The sequence below is a fragment of the Pan troglodytes genome, chromosome 6 (assembly GCF_028858775.2).
Source record: "Pan troglodytes isolate AG18354 chromosome 6, NHGRI_mPanTro3-v2.0_pri, whole genome shotgun sequence".
NCBI classification, from domain to species: Eukaryota; Metazoa; Chordata; class Mammalia; order Primates; family Hominidae; genus Pan; species Pan troglodytes.
Genome location: NC_072404.2, coordinates 97,531,707 through 97,556,084, shown reverse-complemented (window position 1 = coordinate 97,556,084; position 24,378 = coordinate 97,531,707). Strand labels below are relative to the sequence as shown.

At 34.4% G+C, this 24,378-nt stretch overlaps 1 protein-coding gene and 1 long non-coding RNA gene across 36 annotated transcripts in view; one reads left to right on the top strand and one right to left on the bottom strand.

Annotated features, from left to right (window-relative positions):
- The window catches only part of ADAM22 (ADAM metallopeptidase domain 22), a 269,774-nt gene that overhangs the window by 23,164 nt on the left and 222,232 nt on the right, over positions 1-24,378 (bottom strand). For 9 of the 35 annotated variants that reach the window (XM_016957687.4, XM_016957691.4, XM_063814654.1 and 6 more), the window contains 6 exons: positions 23,893-24,012; positions 16,713-16,881; positions 13,952-14,066; positions 11,525-11,615; positions 8,194-8,211; positions 616-810 (listed from right to left, as the gene is read on the bottom strand). In XM_016957687.4, coding sequence (XP_016813176.1) covers positions 616-810; positions 8,194-8,211; positions 11,525-11,615; positions 13,952-14,066; positions 16,713-16,881; positions 23,893-24,012 — 708 coding nt within the window. Of the gene's footprint in view, positions 1-615; positions 811-8,193; positions 8,212-11,524; positions 11,616-12,519; positions 12,753-13,951; positions 14,067-16,712; positions 16,882-23,892; positions 24,013-24,378 lie in introns of those variants that run through there. The other 26 variants (XM_054655918.2, XM_016957692.4, XM_016945183.3 and 23 more) reach the window with 4 other exon arrangements.
- LOC129135526 (uncharacterized) lies at positions 22,601-23,993 on the top strand. The gene is made up of 3 exons (XR_008536461.1): positions 22,601-22,653; positions 22,997-23,076; positions 23,754-23,993. It is a non-coding gene; the product is annotated as an uncharacterized LOC129135526 (long non-coding RNA).

The window sequence follows — 24,378 nt, the reverse complement described above, 5'->3', positions numbered from 1 at the left end:
AGAATTTTAAATGGTGTCATACACCTTAAGATGCTAGAATAAGAATATAGCATCAGTGTCTAAGACATATAAATAATATATTAATCCCACCTGTACTATTATAAAACTCAGGCAAAATTAAGCACACTTAATTTGTCAACTAAGTTGTAACTTATAAAGTCTAGAAATAATCACCCCCCAAAAAAGGCAAAATCATAATACTCAAATATATGATTCACAGAGAAGCAATCTTTGTTTCATAGCGAGCTTAGCTTTGATATATATAAAATTAAAAAAATACTCAATGCAGCACTTATATCACCAATTTATTTAACAGTTGCTTTTATTGAAGCATGACAGTAACCTTTTTCTTTGACTACCAAACATGACATAAAGCTCACCATTTAAATACTATTAAATACTACGTATAGTTTCTTAAGCCATATAAAGCAAGACTGAAAAACCCTGAGGTTTCTATATAGATTCAGAGTTATTGTTTGGTTTGCTTTGTTTTGATTTTGTGGCCTGATTTGTATAATGAGTGGTTCTGAGCATATGGCATTTTGAAGTAGAGTAATCAAAGAACAAAGGATACTATTTTTTAACATTCAAGAAAGAAGGAAGAAGTAATCAAACCTGCTGCAAAATAATGAAATGTTCTGACTAATGGAATAATGTGTGATGGAACAGGTAGAAATCTGAAAATGCGACAGAAAAGCAGACCTCTTCTTAGAACTAGATGCTGAGTTTGTGCTGACTCCGGGAGGAATGTCGCTATAAAAAGAGTCACCATCTCCAGGCTTTTTTACATAATCTCCCTGGGGTAACTGTCTAAGGCATAATAAACATTTCAGAGTCAGAAAACAAGACACACACATGAACACAGACATATACAAATATTATTTCAGGAAAAAAGAGAGGTAGGGATAATGATCTACATGAATCAAATCTATCACAACACATAAAATTATCAATAAATGAGACAAGTTAAAGTCATTCTAACTGTAGAGGCCAGAAATGCAATTACAAAAGTCTTTTATCATTTGGATGAATAAAGCCTTGCTTTGGGGAAAAATATGAAAATATGAGTGTTTTCATGGTAACTTCATTATACTTGAAAATGTTAAGTGCATTTTTGTCTTTTTAAAAAAAAAAAATGTCAAAGGTGTGTTAGGACAGATAGTCCCTACCCAGATTAAGCATAGCTTTCTTTTTCTTTGTGGTGAATAAACTATTTATAATTTCTAAACATCACATAATGCAACCTGGATTTGGTCTGAAAAGAACTGATTGACTTTTAAACTATTCTAGAATTTCATCCAAATAAATCACTATTAGAGTTTGATGTTCAATTTAGAGCTTCATTATTCATTTAACAGAAATACGAAGAAATGGAAAGATTCAAAGTTAAATCAAAAAAGTAATTTTATAACTGTTCAGTGGAACATGTGAAGGAAGATAATTTAACAAGAGCAAGAAAAGGTTGAAAAAAATAACTGAATTTTTGTTGAAACTATAGAAGTATATTTATAGGTAGTTGGTGGGTGACCTTAGTTCTCTCTCTCTACTGTAGTAGGAGTACCCAAGTGAAAATGTATTTAATCTGCACTGTTATTGACCCAAGTCATCTGATTTTCAATAAATTAAGATTGGAACAGATTTTTATTACTTCTCCTAACATAATCAGATAGAAAATTTTAGATAAGGCCCCCAGTTAACCTTCCTGCAATAGCTAATCTGGTCATTTGTCAGTAGTGTAGCCTCCAAATAGCCAACTGCACCTAAAACTTGATTCTTTTCTATTTAGTACTATTGTTGGAGGTGCCACAAACTAGTGCTGGACTGAGAATTTTTAACAAAGCTATGCTTAATTAAATCTCTAGCAAAAGCACAAATTTGCTAACTTTTCTTTTTCTTATTTGGTTTCTCCTTATTTACCATTATAATTTTGATTATTTGCTGATGCTGAATTTAATCCCCCCAAAATGCCATTTTCAGGTGTTTGCTTGCTTAAATTATTGCCATATTGTTGTAAATGTTTAAAATACTTGGTCATTCATTCTGTTGAATGATTGAATACTCTCATATTATTTTAATGCTATTTAGTTACACACGTCTGTGAATCTGAAAAAGATTTTTCAATTAGTATGAAGCACATATTTTAACTTGTGTGATTTAATCTACTCTCTTTTATGTTTACTAAAGAAAGTAGAATTTCTCATGAAATTAGTAATGTAGGATTAATTCCACCTATAACTTTTTGATATGATTCCTCCAAAATATTTTTAATTCTGTAAATGACTTCAGCTCATAATAGTTATTCTTTCTTTTCCCAGTATATAAAACATTAATTTTATAGGATAATAATATGAAACTTCATATTTATATTGTTACATGACACCTGCTATATCTTCCCCTGTAAGAGATCTTTATTAATATTTTCTATTTTACCTTGTATCAGTAAAATATTCCATTAATGCTTGAAAAAAATGCTGTCAATAAAATCAGAGTTCTAGTTTTTGCCTTGGGGAGAAAACTTCCCTTTTGTATTACATTAATATTTGTAAAAGAATCCCATGAACACATTTCCAATAATAATATCTATGGTTAACAAATCCCATTTATCACTACTATCTTTACTGATAATCTTTATAAACTGATGAGATGTGCCTCACCAAATTCAAGTCAATTAAAGACCAGGCTGGGCGTGGTGGCTCACGCCTGTAATCCCAGCACTGTGGGAGGCCGAAGCGGGCAGATCACTTGAGGTCGGGAGTTGGAGACTAGCCTGGCCAACATGGTAAAACTCCATCTCTACAATAAATACAAAAATTAGCTGGGTGTGGTGGCACACACCTGTAATCCCAGCTACTCAGGTGGCTGAGGCACAAGAAGTGCTTGAACCTGGGAGGCAGAGGTTGCAGTGAGCCGAGATTGCACCATTGCACTCCAGCCTGGGCAACACAGCAAGACTCTGTCTCAAAAAATAAATAAAATAAACAAAAAATAAAGACAAGCTATTATACAAGAGCACTGAACTACACTTGACCAATCCCAGTATTCTATCCCACAAATCGCCTTCTCTTTAACATTTAAACTTAAACATTAAGTAAGGCCTCACTTAGCTGACACTGAGGATGTAGATGGACTATGTTTCACAATGGATGGGGCCCAGTTTTGTTTTGTGTTTTTAACTGAACACGTTTTATTATCCCTTCAGTGTAACTTCTCTGAAGTCCATGGTCATTTTTTACACAGTGCCCAAACACCCTAAATGCTAAATATATCATAAACTGTGGGTTTTGGTCAGTTTCAGTTCAATGTACTTCTGGAGCACCACCTTGTTTTCATTACGTTGAGCAGATTAGATTCTTATCTATCACACTGCAAAGTCTCCAAAAGATGGAAATTCACTGGCTTTCCCTAAAATTCCATAAGGAATGCATGTAACTTTCTTCACATGGTAAATGTCAGTGATAGGTTATGAATTTAATTAAAGATCTCTTAAGAATAATGTTTTTGGAAGGCTGAGGTGGGCGGATCACGAGGTCAGGAATTCGAGACCAGCCTGACCAACATGGTGAAACCCCATCTCTACTAAAAATACAAAAAAATTAGCCAGGTGTGGTGGCACGTACTTGTAATGCCAGCTACTCAGGAGGCTGAGGCAGGAGAATCGCTTGAACCTGGGAGGCGGAGGTTGCAGTGAGCCGAGATCGCGCCACTGCACTCCAGCTTGGGTTACAGAGCGAGACTCCAGCTTGGGTGACAGAGCGAGACTCCATCTCAAAAAAATAACAATAACAATACTACTACTACTACTAATGTTTAACATCCTTCATTGTCTAGAAATTTGTCTTTTTTACAATTATTAATTACATATCATAACAAAGCTAATTCTTCTTGCTTTAATAGAGACTATCAAGCCCCCAAGGTAAAAAAAATAACTTTTCATCATTTGTTGTCATAAATGACTAAGTAAACGATCCTTTTAAAATTTTAAATCAAACTTATTTTTCCAGTCCTTTATTATCTTTACGGCTTTCTTCCTAAATCTTGAGTGCTTTCTTATTTCATCAAATTTTGGAAACTAAAAGTGATCACCACAGTAGGTGGCCTGATTAGTGCTAAATTTTATAATGGGAAAATTACCTCAAATTTCTCATATTACATACAAATATTTTAGACATGTATGATTTTTAGTGAACAATAGCCAAAATATAATAAACACTTATGTAACTAGTTTTTTTCCCCCTCAAAACGTATCTCTCCCCACATTAATTACATGTTGTCTTTTTCTTCTCTGTACAACTTTGGCATTTCATTTTGTGTTTTGAATCGATACATCCCATTAAATAACATTCTTTTGAAGGTATTTCCTATTCTCTAGGTAAGGATCAACCCCTGTAACTTAATGACTCTGGGGGAGCTAATTTATACAATTATTTCTCTCCAGGTCTACAATACTATGCTATTGCTTGCTTATTCTTATTCCACTTCAGAAGACAACTCTTAATGTGTTCATAATTATATATCATCTAGTTGTTATGTTAGCATTCTAAATTTAAACATTAAGTAAGACTGTTTCTTGATCACCCCAAAACCTTTAGGCTAATGGTCCTGTTATGAGAGAAGTCTAATCTTTCCTAAAAGCATCAATTGAATTATATTTATCTTAATAATTCTTATGCATACTTAAAATGTTGGAGGAAAAAACCATTTAACCAACTCTTAACTTTAGTGCTGAAGGAGGCATTTCTCCAATGCTTGGTTGGCATCTGGGCTGTCTCTTATTAAATTGCTACTTTACTGTTTTAAGAAATACTGTATAATATGTACCAAGTAACATTGACAGATGCAGGAATATCACCGAAATAATAATAATAATATAAAAACAAACTAAGAAAGGTTTGGAAAAAAGATGAGAAGTTCACAAGTAGAAAATAAAGTGGCTAAAACAGGTGAGAGAAAAGAAATGGGGAAGGGGAGGGCATTCTGCTTAAAGTGAAACCATAGATCAAAAACATATAATCTAATTATTTTTTATATTTCTCATCAATCATAATGGTGTGTGTTCATCTCAGACAAAGGAAGAGAATAAGATTTCAGCTAAATATGAATGTTTTATGTATCTAAGTTCAGTTACTGTTTCTTATTCTATTGCTATTTGCAAACTTACCCTAAAAACTAAAATCCACTTATAATTCTCATTACATGTCATATAGCTTCTAAGACCTAAAGCAATTGTGCTATAATATAAACAATAATATCAACTGAAAAAATTGGGGAAGTTTTCCTTCCTGAATATTTTAAATGAAAGGATAAATATAACCATCATTCTAATTACCTAATGTCTAAGGCTATAGCTCCTTTGTTCCACAATTCTGCCCATTATAAGACACTGGCAGATTTAAAGTGATGCTGCACATATGTGGAGTTCTGCCTTCACTATGACCCAGAATGGAGCTTCCGGTTTCTATTACAAAGTTTGTGAACAAAAAGAAAAAAAAATGGGTCTGCTTCACATCTGTTTGTCAAACTTGCAAGAAAACATAGAATATAATCCTTCTCTATACTGAAAACCTTGAGGACTCATTCTCAGAAGAGAAAATTTATCTGGTTATCAAATTCACTCACAGAACTACTTGCCTGTCCTCTCCAGGAATTGGAAAGTTATGCCCAGTTTGGTACTTCTGAGCCATTATAACAGTATTAAGAATCTGATAACAGGCTATTATACTTATCATGTCTTGCATTTAGTGTCAAAGCAAAAGTTTACATTCACCGACATTTCCACCACCTCAACCAGTATGTGTGAGCCTCACTCATGTCAATGAATGCTGCCTTCCTCTTTGAGAACAACTGCATTCACCTCTTTCATTCAAAGATCAGAGAAATACAGTCTTCCAAGACCACATGCTAATAACTTCCCGTCACCATAATGCTTTACAGATTACAAAGAACCTTACTTGATTTCAGAGTTGAGGAAAGTTTGATTTTCCAATACCACATACTAGTAGATTTCTGATTCCTTGTGGACTGGTCTCCCTACCATGGAACCTCAAAGAAAAACCTAATTTAAAATCAATAACAACTCAAAATCCTTAATTTTACTTCCTGGTATATTTTGGAATTGGGAAGATCTTTACTTGAATGTCTATAGATATTTTTATAAGATTGAATATTTTTTAATGCATGCTTTGGTCTGTTGGCCTTACCACTTTGTCTATAATCACTAACATATATTCTCAAAAAGGAAACTCATTTAGAAAACACTTATACATTCACAACTTCCTGATCTAAAGTCTATTCTTTGCCATTTCTCCACTTTGAGACCTACTGTACAAACCTAATATTCATTAGTTATGGGCAAGGACAAAAAAAAGGTTGTATTGACATATATCAAAATATATAAAATAAATATCCACTGAAGATGTGACAACTCTCAAAATATGATGGACTAGATTCCAAAAGAGTAGCCAGATCAATGAAATGATGACTCAGTAACACCAGGAGACATGAAATTATATCAGGCACATAAAGGAGATTCTTCATGTGAAAATGTTCTTAACGATATCTCTCTACATATTGAGTTAGAACAAGAAATTTGTGCATACTTTTCAATATTAATCATTTTTTTAAAGTGTGGGCAATTCCCTTATTCTGGATAGAATCCCTAATGAGAACACATCTTAGAGCACTGTGCTAGCTTTGCTTATGTTGCCTATGAGACATTTCACTTTCATTTTCATATATTCAGCAATATTAAATTACATTATAGCCTTAGTTCCTGTGGAAATGAAGCTGAATCATTAACTTTTTAATCTTATTTGCCTAATTCTATTTTCCACTAAAGAAACTCACAAAACTTAGATTTCTAATACGATCAATCAACCTCTACCCAACAGAAAGCCTAAACGGCGGCTCCTGCTCTAAGCAAGCGCTTTTGGACACAAGAGTTTAAAACACATCATGAAGAAATCTGGTTGTTCTTAAATTGTAATTTTGTCCCAGTTTTACTTTTTCCATTAATGATGAGTTAGTCACTCTAGGGAAAGGTCAATATTTTCTGTTGTCTACACAAACTGACCAGGATTTCAAATGGTAACCCATGGGCACTATATATTTATACAGATTCTACAGATACCTATGGTTAAAGCCTTATGGGAATTTTAATTTATTTAAAAAAGAGTAAAGTTTAAATTTTTGATTTGTGAAAAAAATGAAAGTTGTGATGGAGCATGACAAATTACCACATTTATACACCTTATTCATAACCTGTCACAAGCATGCAACTCAACAATGGAAAAGGTTAAGTAAATAGGAATCTGCATAAATACCATGAGTATAGAACGAAATACCATTATCATGTGTAAGACCTGGTCTAGGTTATCAGTTTCCAGGATAATATTTTAATATTTTTTATCAATAGCTAACAGCACTAGTAACTTTTTAAGTGGGAAAAGTGAAGAGTGCATTCCAATATTATGTGCTAATTTAGATTCAGATAAAATAGGCAATTGTTATAGAACAACATGAACATTTTGTATCTCTTTTTATGCTGTTGGTTAAACATAGATTTTTAAGGTTATGCTATACAGGGTGTCTGACTTTCTCAAGAATATAGGCATTTTTATTATTCCAACTATGCAAATTCTTTCTTTAAATGTGCAGTTACCTAATCAATACAAAAAAATTCCTTATGCAGAGATAAACAGGCTCACGAAATGCTAGAACATTCCCAACAGCAACACTGCCCAAATAAACTTTGTCACTTATGAATGGATATTATTAATATAAAAACAGTAATAAATAAATTCCCTCAGAAAGTATTAGGCAATAAGAGTGTTACAAACATGAAGAAAAGCTAATATTAATGTAAACAAATGGGACACCTTAACATAGAGGAAGTTTGTTTTAGATGGAAAAAATCAATTTCTCTATATATTACTATTAAAAAATAAGCAAGACTCCACTAATTGTAGTATCGTTGGATAAAAGATCCATTAAAATTAAATGACAGATCTATTTTAAATTGCTATATTTCACAGCACCATCATTAAAATTATCTCAAGATAATGAAAAATCGATTAGTGTATGATTATTATACATAAAAACAAAGTGAACTTAATTATAATTGCATGTATGAATTCCAACAATGCTAATATGAGTCAAACCTTTCAGTTTTATGTTCACATTATTTGTATTACATACCTCTGTTCTCGATAGTTTCTTTTCATGGACAAGAAGAGAAAGAGGGAGAAACATAAGAGTTAGTTACCTCTGGAAGGACATCAAGAGGGAGCTCTAAACATAAAAGCTCTAGCTTTCATTGAAAAGTCTTCACTAGAGGATTCTGAATTACAGAATTAAAATGGGAATGCACACACAAAAATGTCACCTCATCATCAGGAGAAGCAACAAAGAGTCAGTGACAATATTGTCAAACAATTGTCCATTTTTAAAAACATAAATATGCTGCAGTCATTAAAGAGGAATTGTTTTCTCAACATCAATCACTGCTCTAAAGTAAATCTTATTTCAAATACAGGTCTTCAAACATACATTGACTTAATGAAATTAATGAATCAAGTTACTTATATAAATAACTTTTTACAGAAATAAAATTATAATTCATTCCTAATGGAATATAAACCCCAAACTATAGTTATTCCTAAGAATTTCAAATAGGGGAATATAAATGAATAGCAGAACATTTTATTTCATCAGGTATGATAAATAGGAGTGAGTCAATTCATGACTGTTAAGGATCTCCTAAGTGATTACTACTTACTCACTGAAGCTTCACATTGGAAATACTTGTTCAATGTTTAGTCTCTGTGTTTATTTAACCATAAGCTAAAATCGACTTAAATGAGTTTCCAACTAAGTGGATCTTATTTAAAAATTGCTCTACAGGGTGTGGTAGTACAGTACCAGTGACTTTTCAAGAGTTCACTGCTAACTTTCTATCTTGACATAATTAAGTGTTAATATTTTGGAGACACGTTAGAAAGGTCATGCAACTGAGTAGTTTTGGGCTGCTTCCTCTAAGATCAAGGATAATGTTTTCATATGGATTTCATAGGTAACATCTTTACTTGCCAGTCTATTTCATCCACATTATACATATCACGTTTGATAACGGGCACATGACCACAAAGGTGCCAATTTGTTATTATTTTTCATCCTGGAAACTATCAGATGGGGGAAAAATAAGCCTGGTATTTTTCTATTCAACATGTTTTGCTTTTTATTCCTTCAATCTGATTTCCTGAGCCATACGGTTCCAAATGAGCATTCTACTTTTTTTTTTAATTCCTGCTATTCTCCACCCCAAGGCTTGGAGAAGGGGTAGAAAGTTTAACTGGACAAACTAATGAGAAAATGAGTTCTCAGGTTCTAAATGTGGTTTTAAATTGCAAATAGAATAAGTAAAACATCATATTCATGAATTTAATTCCTCTATTAAAATATCTACATTCCCACTATATTCCTAAACATATTCTGAATAATTTTAGAAACATTAAAACTTTAGCTATTTGGGCTAGTTATTTATAAAGAAGATACTGTAGTATGCACAAGGTTTGTCTTTTTCCTTAAGCTAAAATCAACTTAAATGAGTTTCCAGCTAAGTGGATCTTATTAAAGTTGCAAAGTGTATATATTCAGGAATGAACAGATCTCAAAAGAATGCCATAAAAATAAGAAGTCACATGCAGAAAAAAGTGATTTTCATTCTAATCAATAAAGGCAAATAGACACATAATTTAATAAGTAATATGAGCGTTTAGGTTTCTAAAAGGTAGGTTTTTCCAAGATTGTAAAAATGAAATATCTACTTCCATCACTAGGTGGCAGAAAATCACACACTCCAGAAGGAACAATTTTTTCTTTCCATTTTCACACAGCCAAATGAAACAACTGAGCTACTTCAACACAATAATGCTTGTGATGACAATTACTACTTAAATCATGCATTAAGTTGGAGAAATGGTGTGATTCCAACACAGAGCTAATTTGCTTCTGGTGTGAGGAGAAATCAAATGACAAAAAGAGAAGCCTTCCTATCAGATATATGATTTGATAACTCCAAATGTTATGCTGAGGTGAAATACACCCAGTAACCTGCGCACCAAAGAGGCCCATAGGTTTTAAGCATCTGCTATGAACTTATTATTATCACCTAACATGGTCTTAAGCCAACTGCGCCAAAGGTAACACCTTTGTAAGTATATATGGCAATTGCTTGTGAGGTCAAAATTATGAAAGAGTTTATTTAGCTGAAAAGGGAGAGCAATAGTTTATCTGCCAGGATAAGTTTTGTATGCTACAAGCATTAATGATACAAGAATTTGTGGAAGACTACATGGTACAGGGCTAGATGCTCATTTAATCAGGGAAAAGCTTACTACTGTGCTGTACTCTCCTTCACTATGACATGCCATGTCAAACTGTAATGTTTTGCCAAACTGTAATATGCTCTCTGCGCTACTCATTAATATATAGTCTTCCACAAATGCCTGTATTATTAATGCTTGCAGCATACAAAGCTTATCCTGCCAGTAAACTAACTGCTCTCCCTTTTTAGCCAAAGAAACTCTTTGATGGTTTTGACCTCACAAGCAATTACCATGTACACTATAAAGATGTTTCCTTTGGTGCAATTGGTTTAAGACCATGTTAAGTGATAATAATAATAGCAAACAATTACATAGTGCTTACTGTGGGCCAGGTACTACTTTGAGTGTTTGACATATATTAACTTATGGAACAAAGGCAAGTCCATTAAAAGGCATGGGGTAAAAGTCTAAAATTTTGATTCTAATTCCCAAAACTTTGAGTTACCTAAGTTTGATCCATGAGGAAAAATGTGCTATGAAATGAGGTAATGCCCAGAATGCCTAGCACAAGCTGCAGGCCTTCCAAATGGAGAAAAACCCCAGGCCTGTGGACTGGAACATCATCATCAAGGATCAGCAGAATATGATTTTAAGTTGAAATATTAAAGAAAATTTAAGGTTTACTATATTTACATTTTAACTTATTGAACTTAAATTAGTTATTTGAATACAAAGAAATTTTTCACATCATAAGATTAAAGCACTTAAAAAGGAAATTGAATACTCTGGTTTCTTTTCAGATTATATAAATCATGAAAAGAAAATTGAACACATTAGATAGATAAATAAGTTTACAATGTTTGAAGGCCTTTACTGAGCAAAATGTTTAAGGTTATTAAATTCTCTTCAAAAGTTACAACTTACCAGTTTTTACAAATTTAGACTGGTTTCAATTCACTTCAAGGATTTTTAAATAATACTCAGTTCTTTTACAATAGAAGGAAGTTGTCTCAAAATCTAAAAAATGATGTTATTATCACTTCTCGCCATGCCAAGAATAAGCATTGACTGGCTGCTGAGCCAAGCTGATTTTCATTGCAAGTATATTCAACCAATGATACAAAACTTTCTAGATGTTTTCATGTAATCAAAATGTTTAGAAGTATATTTCAATAGTAACAAGACTGAGACATTTCACTTACTTATAACCCCACGCAGTTATTCCTAATATGAGGGCCAGCACTAAAATGGTGCCAGCAATTATGCCTATTATGATATTGGTGCCAGCAACACCTGAGAGGAAAAAAAAGAAAGAAGGAAGATCAGTGGTATAAAATTCTTTCTGAAACTTTATTGTTCAGTTTTGTAATCATCACACTAACAACACTGTTTGTTTTCAAAAATGAGTATTTTTCAAAGGAAAGAAAAAATCAACCATAATTCAGCAATCCATATCAGTTGTTTTAAAAATAATGTTTGGTAAATGTCCTTTTTAATTCTTGTCCAAGTGCATTTTGCACAGTTGTATTTTCCAGAAACCATGATGTCATTAAACTAAAAGAGGGAAGAGTAATGAAACTTAGGGAGGAACTTGTAGAAAATCTGTGTTCCTTTTGATCCTTACCTCTTTCTCAGAAATTCTAGAAATGTTATTGTGCATATCACTCCATTTTGACAACTAACGCAAGGTCCTTACTGCTCTCGGTTTTGTGTGTGTGTTATATTTTGTCTCTCTCAAAGTGAATACAAGCTTCTTAAGGGAGAAAACATGTCCACAGACTTCTGTGATTACTGCCCAGGTGATGTAGGTGATAGAAACACTGGGCTTGTAATTCCCCGTCTGGGCAATGATGGCTGTGGCATTCTAGAGAAGGAAACCCCAGAGGAAAAAGAGTTGAGTGAGCTGGAGGATTGGAGCTGATGTGGCAGGAGAGGCAGCACCACACTGGCAGAGAGACAGGCAGGCAGAATCCAGGGCGGGATTGAAGCTCAGAACACAGTGATGGCATTGTTGTGCCAGTATCCATTGTCAGGCAGACTGAGATATAATCTTTAAGGGGATCATCACAGCAGAATGGCACCATGAGTCAAAGGCTTGGTCAATAACCTCAAATGAGGGCTCAAAGGCAGAAAATGCTGATCTGAATGAGGCCTGGCTCTGACACCAGAAGGCCTGTTTTGCTGATAATGATTTGTGCCACATGGTTAACTGCAGAGCTTTCATCCAGAGTAGCTTAGATCCATCTTTGCCTGCTCCACTCCTGAGGCATCCTTTCACATCAGAGGTCAGGAGTCATGGGCTACTTGAGAAGATTTCAATTCTCCATGATAGTAGTGGCAGTCTCTCTGTCTGGGAGCCCTCAGAATTCATGTCAGACAGCAGGGCTAGGTCATCTGAGCAGACTAGTGGACTCCAACCTGCCAGGTCCTCTGTGGGATGCACAGATGCAGATGCCAGAGGATTCCTTGGGTCACTAGGATTTTCTTACTCCAAGACCTAGCATGTCTGCCCCCCCTTCCTTTTTTTCCAGGGACTTAACATTGATCAATAAACTTAGATGTTAGTCTTGTTTATTTCTAAGTAATGGTATGGCTTTTGACACATCATTTAAATCCATCTATCTAAATATTATTGTCTTTGAATTAATTACTGGAACAAGCTCCACACTACCACTGCTAAGACTGGGGACTCTAAAATCTTAATCATCCTATGATTTTCTTTATAAAAGTCATATTAGCTAAAACTGTTTACCCTTTCTGGACTATTAGAATGAACATATTCCTTTTTTCTCATCCTTTGAAAGTGACTGAACTTTAGGATTTGAGCATTAACTTGTATAAAAGAATACTCAATAATGAAATGATGAAATATTTTAAAGGGGGACATTTGCCTCCAATGTATAAGTTCTTTCAACTGTCTGCATTTGATTTCTATACCCCCATTTCGGCCACCCTAGCTTTTAGGACTGCACCTGTTATTTCTTATCCATGTTCTTAAAGCCCCACCAGGAACCTTGCCCAGGATTACTAACTGTAGCCAGTTCAGGCTACAGAACTGGGGTTGAACAACAATGAGATTCTATAATAAAGAATATTAAAATATTTTAAAGACTGCACCTGTTATTTCTTATCCATGTTCTTAAAGCCCCACCAGGAACCTTGCCCAGGATTACTAACTGTAGCCAGTTCAGGCTACAGAACTGGGGTTGAACAACAATGAGATTCTATAATAAAGAATATTAAAATATTTTAAAACCAATTCTTTAATTGTTTCTTCTTTATTCAGTTCAAAAATATAAAATTATTCCTCTAAATGCACACAATTAAGAGTTATGACTACTTTCCACATTTGAAAGAAATGTTAGGGTTAATTGACAGCCTCAGAAAAATCTCAGAATGAAGTAGGACAAGATAAGGCTAAATCAAATAGACTAAGTTATACGTAATATTACATATCATTACAATTTAATGGACATAATCAGTTTCATAAAATGGACCCCAGTTGTATAATTCATTATTATGAGAATGTATTTCTGATTATCATAAAAATAACTCAAATAAAAGTTTTCAGAGAGCAGTTTTCTCTTTGTGTATAAAGACTACATAATGTTACCAAATTAAGTACTTACCATTGCCAGACAGAGTGATACCAGTCTTTGCATCATCATTGTGAGGGAAGTAAGTGTTGCAATCAGAACCTATCCAGTGTCTGTTACACACACACTTCAGCTCATTACTGCAAACCTGAGATCCAAAATCAAGCTAGAGTAAATGTCAACTCTCTGGTACAGAAGCATGAAAAATAAACACTAATTTCTTATTATTATATGCTTAGAATGTGGTAATTCCAAAAAATTATTAGTATGTTCTTCTTAATACTAATTACATTATTTCTCCCTCCAGTACCTCAAGCAAATGTTTCCTAGAGACCAACAACTGACCCAAAGGGAACGATGAATTTTAACAGAGAAATTGATCTACATCTAAAAAAAAATCAAAGAAATTATTGTTTTGACTTTCACTAACTTAAATTTTATGAGGAAGATTTAAAAAGCTAAGCAGAAACATAATCATCTGTCAATTATCTAATACAAAGGTTTCCTTCCTTCCATAGTAAGGGTCTTCATGCAAAAATGTTATTCATTTTTTAGGAAGCAAAATGAAATAAAAGTCTGATGAAGAGGGGAGACCTGATGTTTTGCAGTGGGCTGAGAAGAAAAGTTCCACAAGGCTATACAACCTTAGCACTTCAACCCATGCTGTAGACACTAGCTATGTCAGGGTCAGGGGAACTAAGAACTCCCACGAATTGAGTATAGAAAAAAGATTCATATAAAATTGACACCATTTTTTTATATTATAGGAAAATAATCTCTCTTCATTAGTCCACTCAGGAAACAGAATATACACCTAAATCTAATTCAAAACAACCTTGAATAGAGAAGCAGGAGAGAGTTAAGTTAGGTTGAAGATCGGCAAAGTTCCTCCTGAGACAGGTTTTTACTACAGGGGTTTCTGTCTTGTCTGATCTAATTTTCAGGAACATAACATACATCCACATCTAAATGTAACTATAACACAGCCTCAATCAGAGCTACAGATTAACAAATATGCAGAACGAAAAAGGTTTAGGCTTAAAATCAAAGGCCTGGATTTGATTCACCATATCACTCCGGTCTTACTAAGGGACCTTAATCAGGTCGCCTGGCTTCTTCAAGCATCAGTTGCTATATCATATGTCAGGTATCAGCGATATAGTGACAAGAACAGACAATGATGCCCAGTATACAGTAATCATAATAAATAGCATAGCTTACATTTATTGAACACTTGCCATATCCCAGTCTTGTTTTAAGTGTTTTACAAGTTAACTCCTTCTTCGCACAATTCTTTAAAGTGGGCACTATTATTATCTCCATTTTACAGAGGAAGAAATTGAGTCACAAAGGCGAAGAAATTTGCCCAATGTTACCCAGCTAATAAAAAGCAGAGTTGGGATTCAAACCCAGGCTATATGATTGCAAGCCCACACTCCTAACTACATGATATATAGTACAAAAATAATATTTACTTGTATTAATTTTTCTCATACTAATTTTTGACACAAATATAGAGTTGCTGTAAGTTAAAATTACCCCAAATATAATTATGCATAATTATTGTGAATACATAATTATATTATGCATAATTATTGTAAATTATCTGGATGTTGATTTGCCATCTGATTTATTTGCATTGATTATTCTTTTACTAATTAATTAAGCAAATGTTTACCAAGCACAACTATGTTTGGTCTCTTGTGTTTTGTTTCAGAATCTTAAGATGGATAAGACATGCTTATTCATTAGCATGGATGATCAAGAAAAATTCCATTATTCTTTTCCTCTTATCCCCTAACATCCTCTTAGATTAAGAAAAGAAGACTTGGAAGACTCCTTCATAGGAGCAGAGCTACTTAGTACATGTCTGCTCTACTCTTATATGCCATGAGAATTCCTATGCTTTGGCAAGAAGTAACAATTAGTTACTTCCCTAAATAAATTCTTGGAGTATCCCTGAGGACAAGCATGGAAAGACCAGGAATGAAGGCTTACAATTCCAAAACAGGGATCCTTTATCTTAACTGGATAATACAACAGTTCAAGCAAAGAATCTGGAACAAAAATAAAAAGAATGCCATAGCACATGCTGAAAGAAACAGAACAAACTCTTTTTTGATGGTATAGGAATTCCTAATTGAAACTGACAAAACTTTATCCCTAGTAGAGGATGCATATTTAACCTGTAAACTTACCTGTACAGGATACACATTATCTGATATATAACTGAAAGAATATATAACTTAAAGAATAGAATTAAAAGTCTTTCAAATGCCATTTTTTTCTACTCATCTGTAAGAAACATTTCCCTAAGTTATTGTTTTTATTTCTAGGACTTATCTTCAGCTTGTACACGCTGGTGTGGCTACAGCAGCGTGTACAATCTGACAAGTCTGTTCGGATTTGTCAGTGCCCAGACCACATCGTTTTTAAATACTGTGGCCATCACATCCAATTTTTATTCTCTTTCTTAAAATCCCATTATAGTTTGTTAAAATTTATCTCCTAGTTCACTTGTAAAAAGTTGGCATTATATTATATGAGATCATAGTAACACAGAAAAGAAGGATGGGAGAATTTGGTTAGAAAGATTATACATTTCCTTATCCCCAGGCTTTCTCAGATTATACAACAGAAATATTCAAATAACTATAATTGAACTAGTATTTATATACCAAATAGAAATATGAAAAATCTTTTTTTCCATAATTAAGAAAAATAAATAGTTTAGGCTCCTATCTATTTCTGTGATATAAAAGAAATAGATTCTGACAAGGTACTGGATACTTACTCCATTTCCTGAGCAAATAGTGCCTTCTTTACTGCTCAAGCAAGTACTAAAGTTGAAAGAAGCCACAGGAAGACACCTGTGTTCTAAGCACATCATTTGGGGACCACAAGGTGTCCCATCTTCCACATAGCCAAGATCTACATCTTCTTCAAGCTTAACATGCCCACCACTAAAAACAAATTGAGAGCAAAATATGAGTCTATTAATTCACCTTCATTTTGAAAATATGCTCAAAAACTTAAAAGCAGGCAATATTGCTTCCTCTATTCTATTTATTACTTATTAAAGACCAGTAGCATAAGCCAGTTCAATCTCAGAGAAAGCTATTGAATCTTTTGATCTAATTCCTTTTGGAGAAATTGATAGAGTTTAGGATTGGAATGTAATTACTATAACTGGGGCCTGAATTGAAACAGGTTTATCATTTCACCTGGGCTACCAAGCAAAAGGTAAGTAAGGCATTATTACTAGTATGTAATTTGATAAGTTGGCTGACCCAAAAAGATTGCATATGTACCAATTACATTTGAGAATGACTAAACTATTGTATATCACTATTCAATATAGCAAACCTGCATATATTATTTAGAAATGTTTTTTAAAACCTCGGTAAGCATTGAAAATATATATTCACAATTTATTCATATGGGGCCATGTCAATGCTACTATAAAAGTCACCATTTTTTAAACTTTTATTTTATGTTCAGGGGTACATGTGCAGGATTGTAATATAGGTAAACTCATGTCATGAGGGTTTGTTGTGCAGAATATTTCATCATCCAGCTACTAAGCCTAGTACTCAATAGTTATTTTTTCTCATCCACTCCCTCCTCCTCATCACATCCCTCAAATAGGTCCCAGTGTCTGTTGCTCCCTTCTTTGTGTCCATGTGTTCTCATCATTTAGCTCCCACTTATAAGTGAGAACATGTGGTATTTGGTTTTCTGTTCCTGTGTTAGTTTACTAAGGATGATGGCCTCCAGCTCCATCCATGTCCCTGTGAAGGACATGATCTTGTTCTTTTTTATGGCTGCATAGTATTCCATGGGGTGTGTGTGTGTGTGTGTGTGTGTGTGTGTGTGTGTGCGCATTACACATTTTCTTTATCCAGTCTGCCACTGATGGGCATTTAGGTTGATTCCATGTCTTTGAGACTGTGAACAGTGCTGCAATGAACATACGTGTGCCTGTGTCTTTATGGTAGAATGATTTATATTCCTTTGGGTTTATACCCAGTAATAGGATTGCTGGGTCGAATAGTATTTGTTTTTAGGTCTTTGAAGAATCGCCACACTGCCTTCCACAATGGTTAAACTAATTTACACTCCCACCAAAGGTGTGTAAATGTTCCCCTTTGTCTGCGACCTTGCCAGCACGTTATTTTTTGATGTTTTAATAATAATCATTCTGACTGGTGTGAGATGGTATCTTATGGTGGTTTTTATTTGAATTTCTCTAATGATCAGTGATATCGATCTTTTTTCACATGCTCTTTGACCAAATGGATGTCTTCTTTTGAAAAGTGTCTGTTCATGTCCTTTGCCCACTTTTTAATGGGGTTGTTTTTTCTTGTAAATTTAAGTTCCTCATAGATGCTGGATATTAGACCTTTGTCAAATGTATAGTTTACAAAAGAATTTTCCCATTCTGTAGGTTGTCTGTTTACTCTGTTGATAGTTACTTTTGCTGTGCAGAAGCACTTTAGTTTAATTAGATTCCATTTGTCAATTTTTGCTTGTTATGATTGCTTCTGGTGTCTTCATAATGAAATCTTTGACTATTCTTATGTCCAAAACAGTATTGCCTAAGTTGTCTTCCAGGGTTTTTATACTTTTGAGTTTTATATTTAAGTCTTCAATCTATCTTGAGTTTATTTTTGTATATGGTGTAAGAAAGGGGTCCAGTTTCAATCTTCTGCATATGGCTAGCCAGTTATCCCAGCACCATTTATTGAATAGGGAGTCCTTTCCCCATTACTTGTTTTTTTTTTTTCCAAATATGTTGAATTTATTTGAGAATTAGAAATGAAGTGATTTTTTTTTGGAGGGGGGTTGGTTTTTTATTATTATTATTCTTATACTTTAAGTTCTAGGGTACATGTGCACAACGTGCAGGTTTGTTACATATATATATGCACCATGCTGGTGTGCTGCACCCAGTAACTCGTCATTTACATTAGGTATATCTCCTAATGCTATCCCTTCCCCTTCCCCCTGCCCCATGACAGGCCCCGGTGTGTGATGTTCCCCTTCCTGTGTCCAAGTGTTCTCATTGTTCAATTCCCACCTATGAGTGAGAACACATGGTGTTTGATTTTTGTCCTTGTGGTAGTTTGCTGAGAATGATGGTTTCCAGCTTCATCCATGTCCCTACAAAGGACATGAACTCATCATTTTTTATGGCTGCATAGTATTCCATGGTGTATATGTGCCACATTTTCTTAATCCAGTCTATCATTGATGGACATTTGGGTTGGTTCCAAGTCTTTGCTATTGTGAATAGTGCCGCAATAAACATACGTGGGCATGTGTCTTTATAGCAGCATGATTTATAATCCTTTGGGTATATACCCAGTACCCCATTACTTGTTTTTGTCAGCTTCATCGAAGATCGGATGGTTGCAGGCGTGCAACTTTATTTCTGGGCTCTCTATTCTGTTCCATTGGTCTATGTATCTGTTTTTGTACCAGTACCATGCTGTTTTGGTTACTGTAGCCCTGTACTATAGTTTGAAGTTGAGCAATGTGATACCTCCAGCTTTTTAGTTCCCTGTGAATTTTAAGAGCTTTTTCTAGTTCTGTGAAGAATGTCATCGATTGTTTGATAGCAATAGCATTTAATCTGTAAATTGCTTTGGCAGTATGGCCATTTGAATAATATTTATTCTTCTGATTCACAACCATGGAATGTTTTTCCTTTTGTTTGTGGCATCTCTGATTTCTTTGAGCAGTGTTTTGTAATTCCCACTGCAGAGATTTTTTACCTCCCTGACTAGCTGTATTCCTGGGTACTTTACTATTTTTACGGCAATTGTGAATGGAATTGCATTCCTGATCTGACCCTCAGCTTGGCTATTGTTGGTGCATGAGAATGCTAGTGATTTTTGTATGCTGATTTTGTATCCTAAAACTTTGCTGAAGTTGTTTATCAGCTGAAAGAGCTTTTAGGTCAAGACTATGGAGTTTTCTAGATATAGAATCACGTCATCAGCAAAGAGCAATAGTTTGACTTCCTCTCTTCTTATTTGGATTTCCCTTATCTTTTACTCTTGCCTAATTGCTCTGGCCAGGACTTCCAATACTATGTTGAATAGGAGTGGTGAGAGAGGACATCTTTGTCCTGTGTAAGTTTTCAAGGAGAATGCTTCCAGCTTTTGCCTATTCAGTATGATGTTGGCTGTGGGTTTGTCATAGATGGCTCTCATTTTGAGGTATGTTCCTTTAATACCTAGTTTATTGAGAGTTTTTAACATGAAAGGATGTTGGATTTTATCAAAACCCTTTTTTGCATCTATTGAGATAATCATGTGGTTTTTGTCTTTAGTTCTGTTTATGTGATAAATCACATTTACTAATTTGCGTATGTTGAACCAAACTTGGAACCCGGGAACAAAGCCTACCTGATTATGGTGGATATGATTTTTGATGTGCTACTCAATTTGGTTTGCAAGTATTTTGTTGAGGATTTTTGAATCAATGTTCATCAAGGATATTGGGCTGAAATTTTCTTTTTTTGTAGAGTCTCTGCCATGTTTTTGTATGAGGATGATACTGGCCTCATAAAATGAAATAGGGAGGAGTCACTCCTCCTCAATTTTTTTGAATAGTTTCAGGAGGAATGGTGCCAGCTCTTCTTCATACATCTGGTAGAATTTGGCTGTGAGTCTGTCTGGCCCTGGCCTTTTTTTTGGTTGGTAGGCTATTTATTACTGGTTTAATTTTGGAGCTTGTTATTGGTCTGTTCAGGAAATCAATTTCTTCCTGATTCAGTCTTGGAAACGTATACACATGTCCAGGCATTTATCCATCTCTTCTAGATTTTCTAGTTTGTGTGCCACAGGTGTTCGTAGTAGTCTCTGATGATTGTTTGTATTTCTGTGGGGTGAGTCGTAACATCCCCTTTTCGTTTCTGATGTATTAATTTGGATCTTCTCTCTTTTCTTCTTTATTAGTCTATCTAGTGACCTATCTTATTAATTTTTCCAAAAAATAAACTCCTAGATTTGTTGATATTTTACCTGGCTTTTCATGTCTCATGTCTCTTTCAGGTCAGCTCTGATTTTGGTTATTTCTTGTCTTCTGCTAGCTTTGGGGTTGGTTTGTTCTTGCTTCTCTAGTTCTTTTAGTTGTGATGTTAGATTGTTAATTTGAGAGCTTTCTAACTTTTTGATGAGGGCATTTAGGGCTATAAATTGCCCTCTTAACACTGCCTTAGCTGTGTCCCAGAGATTCTTGTATTTTGTATCTTTTTTCTCATTAGTTTCAAAGAACTTCTTGATTTCTGCCTTAATTTCATTATTTACCTAAAAGTCATTTCAGGACCAGGTTGCTTAATTTCCACATAATTACATGGTTTTGAAAAAAATTTTAAGTCTCGATTTCTATTTGTATTGTGCTGTGGTCCAAGAGTGGGTTTGGTATGATTTTAGTGCTCTAGCTAGCATTTGCTGAGGATTGTTTTATGTCCAATTGTGTGGTCAATTTTAGAGTATGGGTCATGTGATGATTAGAAGAATATATACTGTGTTGTTTTTAGGTGGAGAGTTCTGTAGAGGTCTATCAGATCCATTTGGTCCGATATTGACTTCAGGTCCTCAATATCTTTGTTAATTTTCTGCCTTGATGATCTATCTAATACTATCAGTGAAGTGTTGAAGTCTCCTACTGTTATTGTGAGGGAGTTTAAGTCTCTTTGTAGGTCTCTAAGAACTTGCTTGATGAAGCTGGGTGCTCCTGTGTTGGGTGCATATATATTTAGGGTAGTTAGCTCTTCTTGTTGAATTGAACCCTCTACCATTACATAATGCCCTTCTTTGTCTTTCTGTATCTTTGTTGGCTTAAAGTCTGTTTTGTCTGAAATTAGGATTGCAACCCTGCTTTTTTTCTGATTTCCATTTGCTTGCTAGATTTTCCCACATCCTTTCATTTTGAGTCTATAGATGTCACTGCATATGAGATGGCTCTCTTGAAGACAGCACACCTTGGGGTCTTATTTTTCTCCAACTTGTCACTCTGGTGCCTTTTAAATGGGGTATTTAGGCCATTTACATTCAATCCCATTCACTTCATTTATTTTTATCAAAATTACATATGCATATAGTTTAAAGAATCAACAGATAAACTGTTTTTAAACACAATAAAGCAGTTCTCTGCCTCTCTAGATATTCTTCCAGATACTCATCCTAGAAGAAAACCATTTTCTACTCTTAATTCATTCTTTTGTTATTTATGAAGGTCTCCTGGAGTTTCTGGCCTGCTGTTGTCTGTGCTGACTGTCCACATGTGCCGGTTTCATAGCACTGTAAATCTTGACTTTCGCCTCACTATCAACTTGGGGATTGCCTGGTCTCTCTTTGTGGTATGTTGTTTCCTATATTCCCTGTCTTTCTCTTTCTTGGTTTACTTTGTTTTGGTGGAGTGCAATTTCTAGTACTTTCCTGAGAAATCTGTAGCATAACTAAACATGTCTTTATTTTCTACCCTCACACTTGTTTGATATTTTGCCAGAGTACAAAATTCTAGTTTGGAAATAATTTTCTCTAATGTCTTCTGACTCCCAGGGCTCCTGTTGCCAAATCCTAAACCATTTTAATTCTTAAGTCTTTGATTTTTTTCTCCTCTCTGGAAACTTCCAGAATTCTTTGCTTTGTTCTAAGGTTCTAAAATTTCATAATGATATGTTTAGATGTACCTCTAATTCCACTCATTGTATTCAGCACTTGGTGAGCCTGTTAATATGGAAACTCAAGTCCTTTATTTCTAGACAATTCTCTTGAGTTACTCATTGAAAATTTCCTCCCTGCTGTTTCCTCTGTTATTATTGCTATCCTAATGTGTAAGATTTTCTCTATGTTCCATTTCTTTGCCTTTTTACCCTACTTTCTGGAAGATAATTTCAACTACTAAATTTTTTCTTTCTGAATGTTCCCTGTTTAAAAAAACAGCACCCTATTTTCTTGTTTAATGATAGAAGTCTCTTATCTCTCATAAATATTGATAAGTGGTTTTGTTTTTTTCCCCTTCATTGTCTCATTGTTTTTGTCTTTTTTTTTTTTCATGTTACAGACTTTTTTTCACATCTCTGATAATCTGCTCATATTTGAATTAGGAGACCAAACAGATGACTGGAAATCGGTACCATTGAGGTTGGACTACTTCCATACAACCCTTATATAAATATTGCTTGCTGTCCTCCAGCTTAGAAACCTCCTCTTTTATTCTCTATAGAGTATAAAGCTCCAGTCTTCCATGGGAAGGTGGGAAATCCCGTTTAGCTGAGTTGGGGAAGTAATCTGAGTATCTAACTGCTTTTTAAACAGCCTTTCATCTATTTTCTGTATTTCAGCCCCTTCCCTCCACTCCTTCCCTCCCTCTTCCTAAAGTAGATGATGCTGCCAATTTCTGAGCCTGTGGGGAAGTAAGAGTATATCTTGGATTGATTCTCAGTTTTCCTCATTACTGACTTAGGAATTCAGCTTTCTCAGCTTTGATAAGTCACGTGCCACACATCCATTTGCTTTATACATAACAAAATATTGTTGCTATTATCTCTTCTCTCTTTCTATGCCTCCCTGTGGATATATGAACTGTAAAAAAAGATCCATTTGGTATCATTTTAGTGAGATTTCATAAGGGAGCAAAAGTAGATGCATATATTTAATACACTGATTTACCTAGAAGTCCTCATTCATTTTCCAAATTCTGTAAGTTTGGAAACCAAACTCTATAAGACTTTACTGACCAATCTAAACCTAACTCTAGTAATCACACAATATTCTTCATTCAACTATTTTTTATCTTCTTTTTATCTCTTCTCTGTTAGGATTTACTCAATCGTCTCTATAGACTAGATTATATTTCGACCTACTAACATGTACGTTAATTGAAAACGGAAGGAATCCTAAACTGCATTCCTGAGAAATAAGATGACTCAGATTCTTACAGAATGGTTAGATAATTACCTGCAGTTTAATGTTCTTCCTTGCTGCACAACTAAAGTAGATGTGATTTCACCATCGAGTTCTCCAAGCCTTGGGATATTGCCAATATTGGTACACAAAAGGTAACCACAAAGCACATCCCTGTATCAAAAGATTACCAATTACTTCTTTTCCCAAATATATAGCAAACCATGTACAGTTGGAATAATCTTCTCTCATTTTAGCATTTGGTTTTCATCAAGTATATTATCTACTCATATGCCAAGTGAAATAAAATAAGTCCAAATTAGTGTGCCACCTGCTCTAAAAAGTGTCTTCACTGAAACTCTTACTGATGTACCAAAATCTCAATTGTTTTCTAGCTTTTTCTTTACTGTCCATTAGTTCAAGTATTTAAAGAATCCATCAAATTGGCTTCTTTTATATTGAAATCTCTTTTCCCATAACACAATACTGGATATACTAATCTATTTCTTCTTCTTCTTCTTCTTCTTTTTTTTTTTTTCT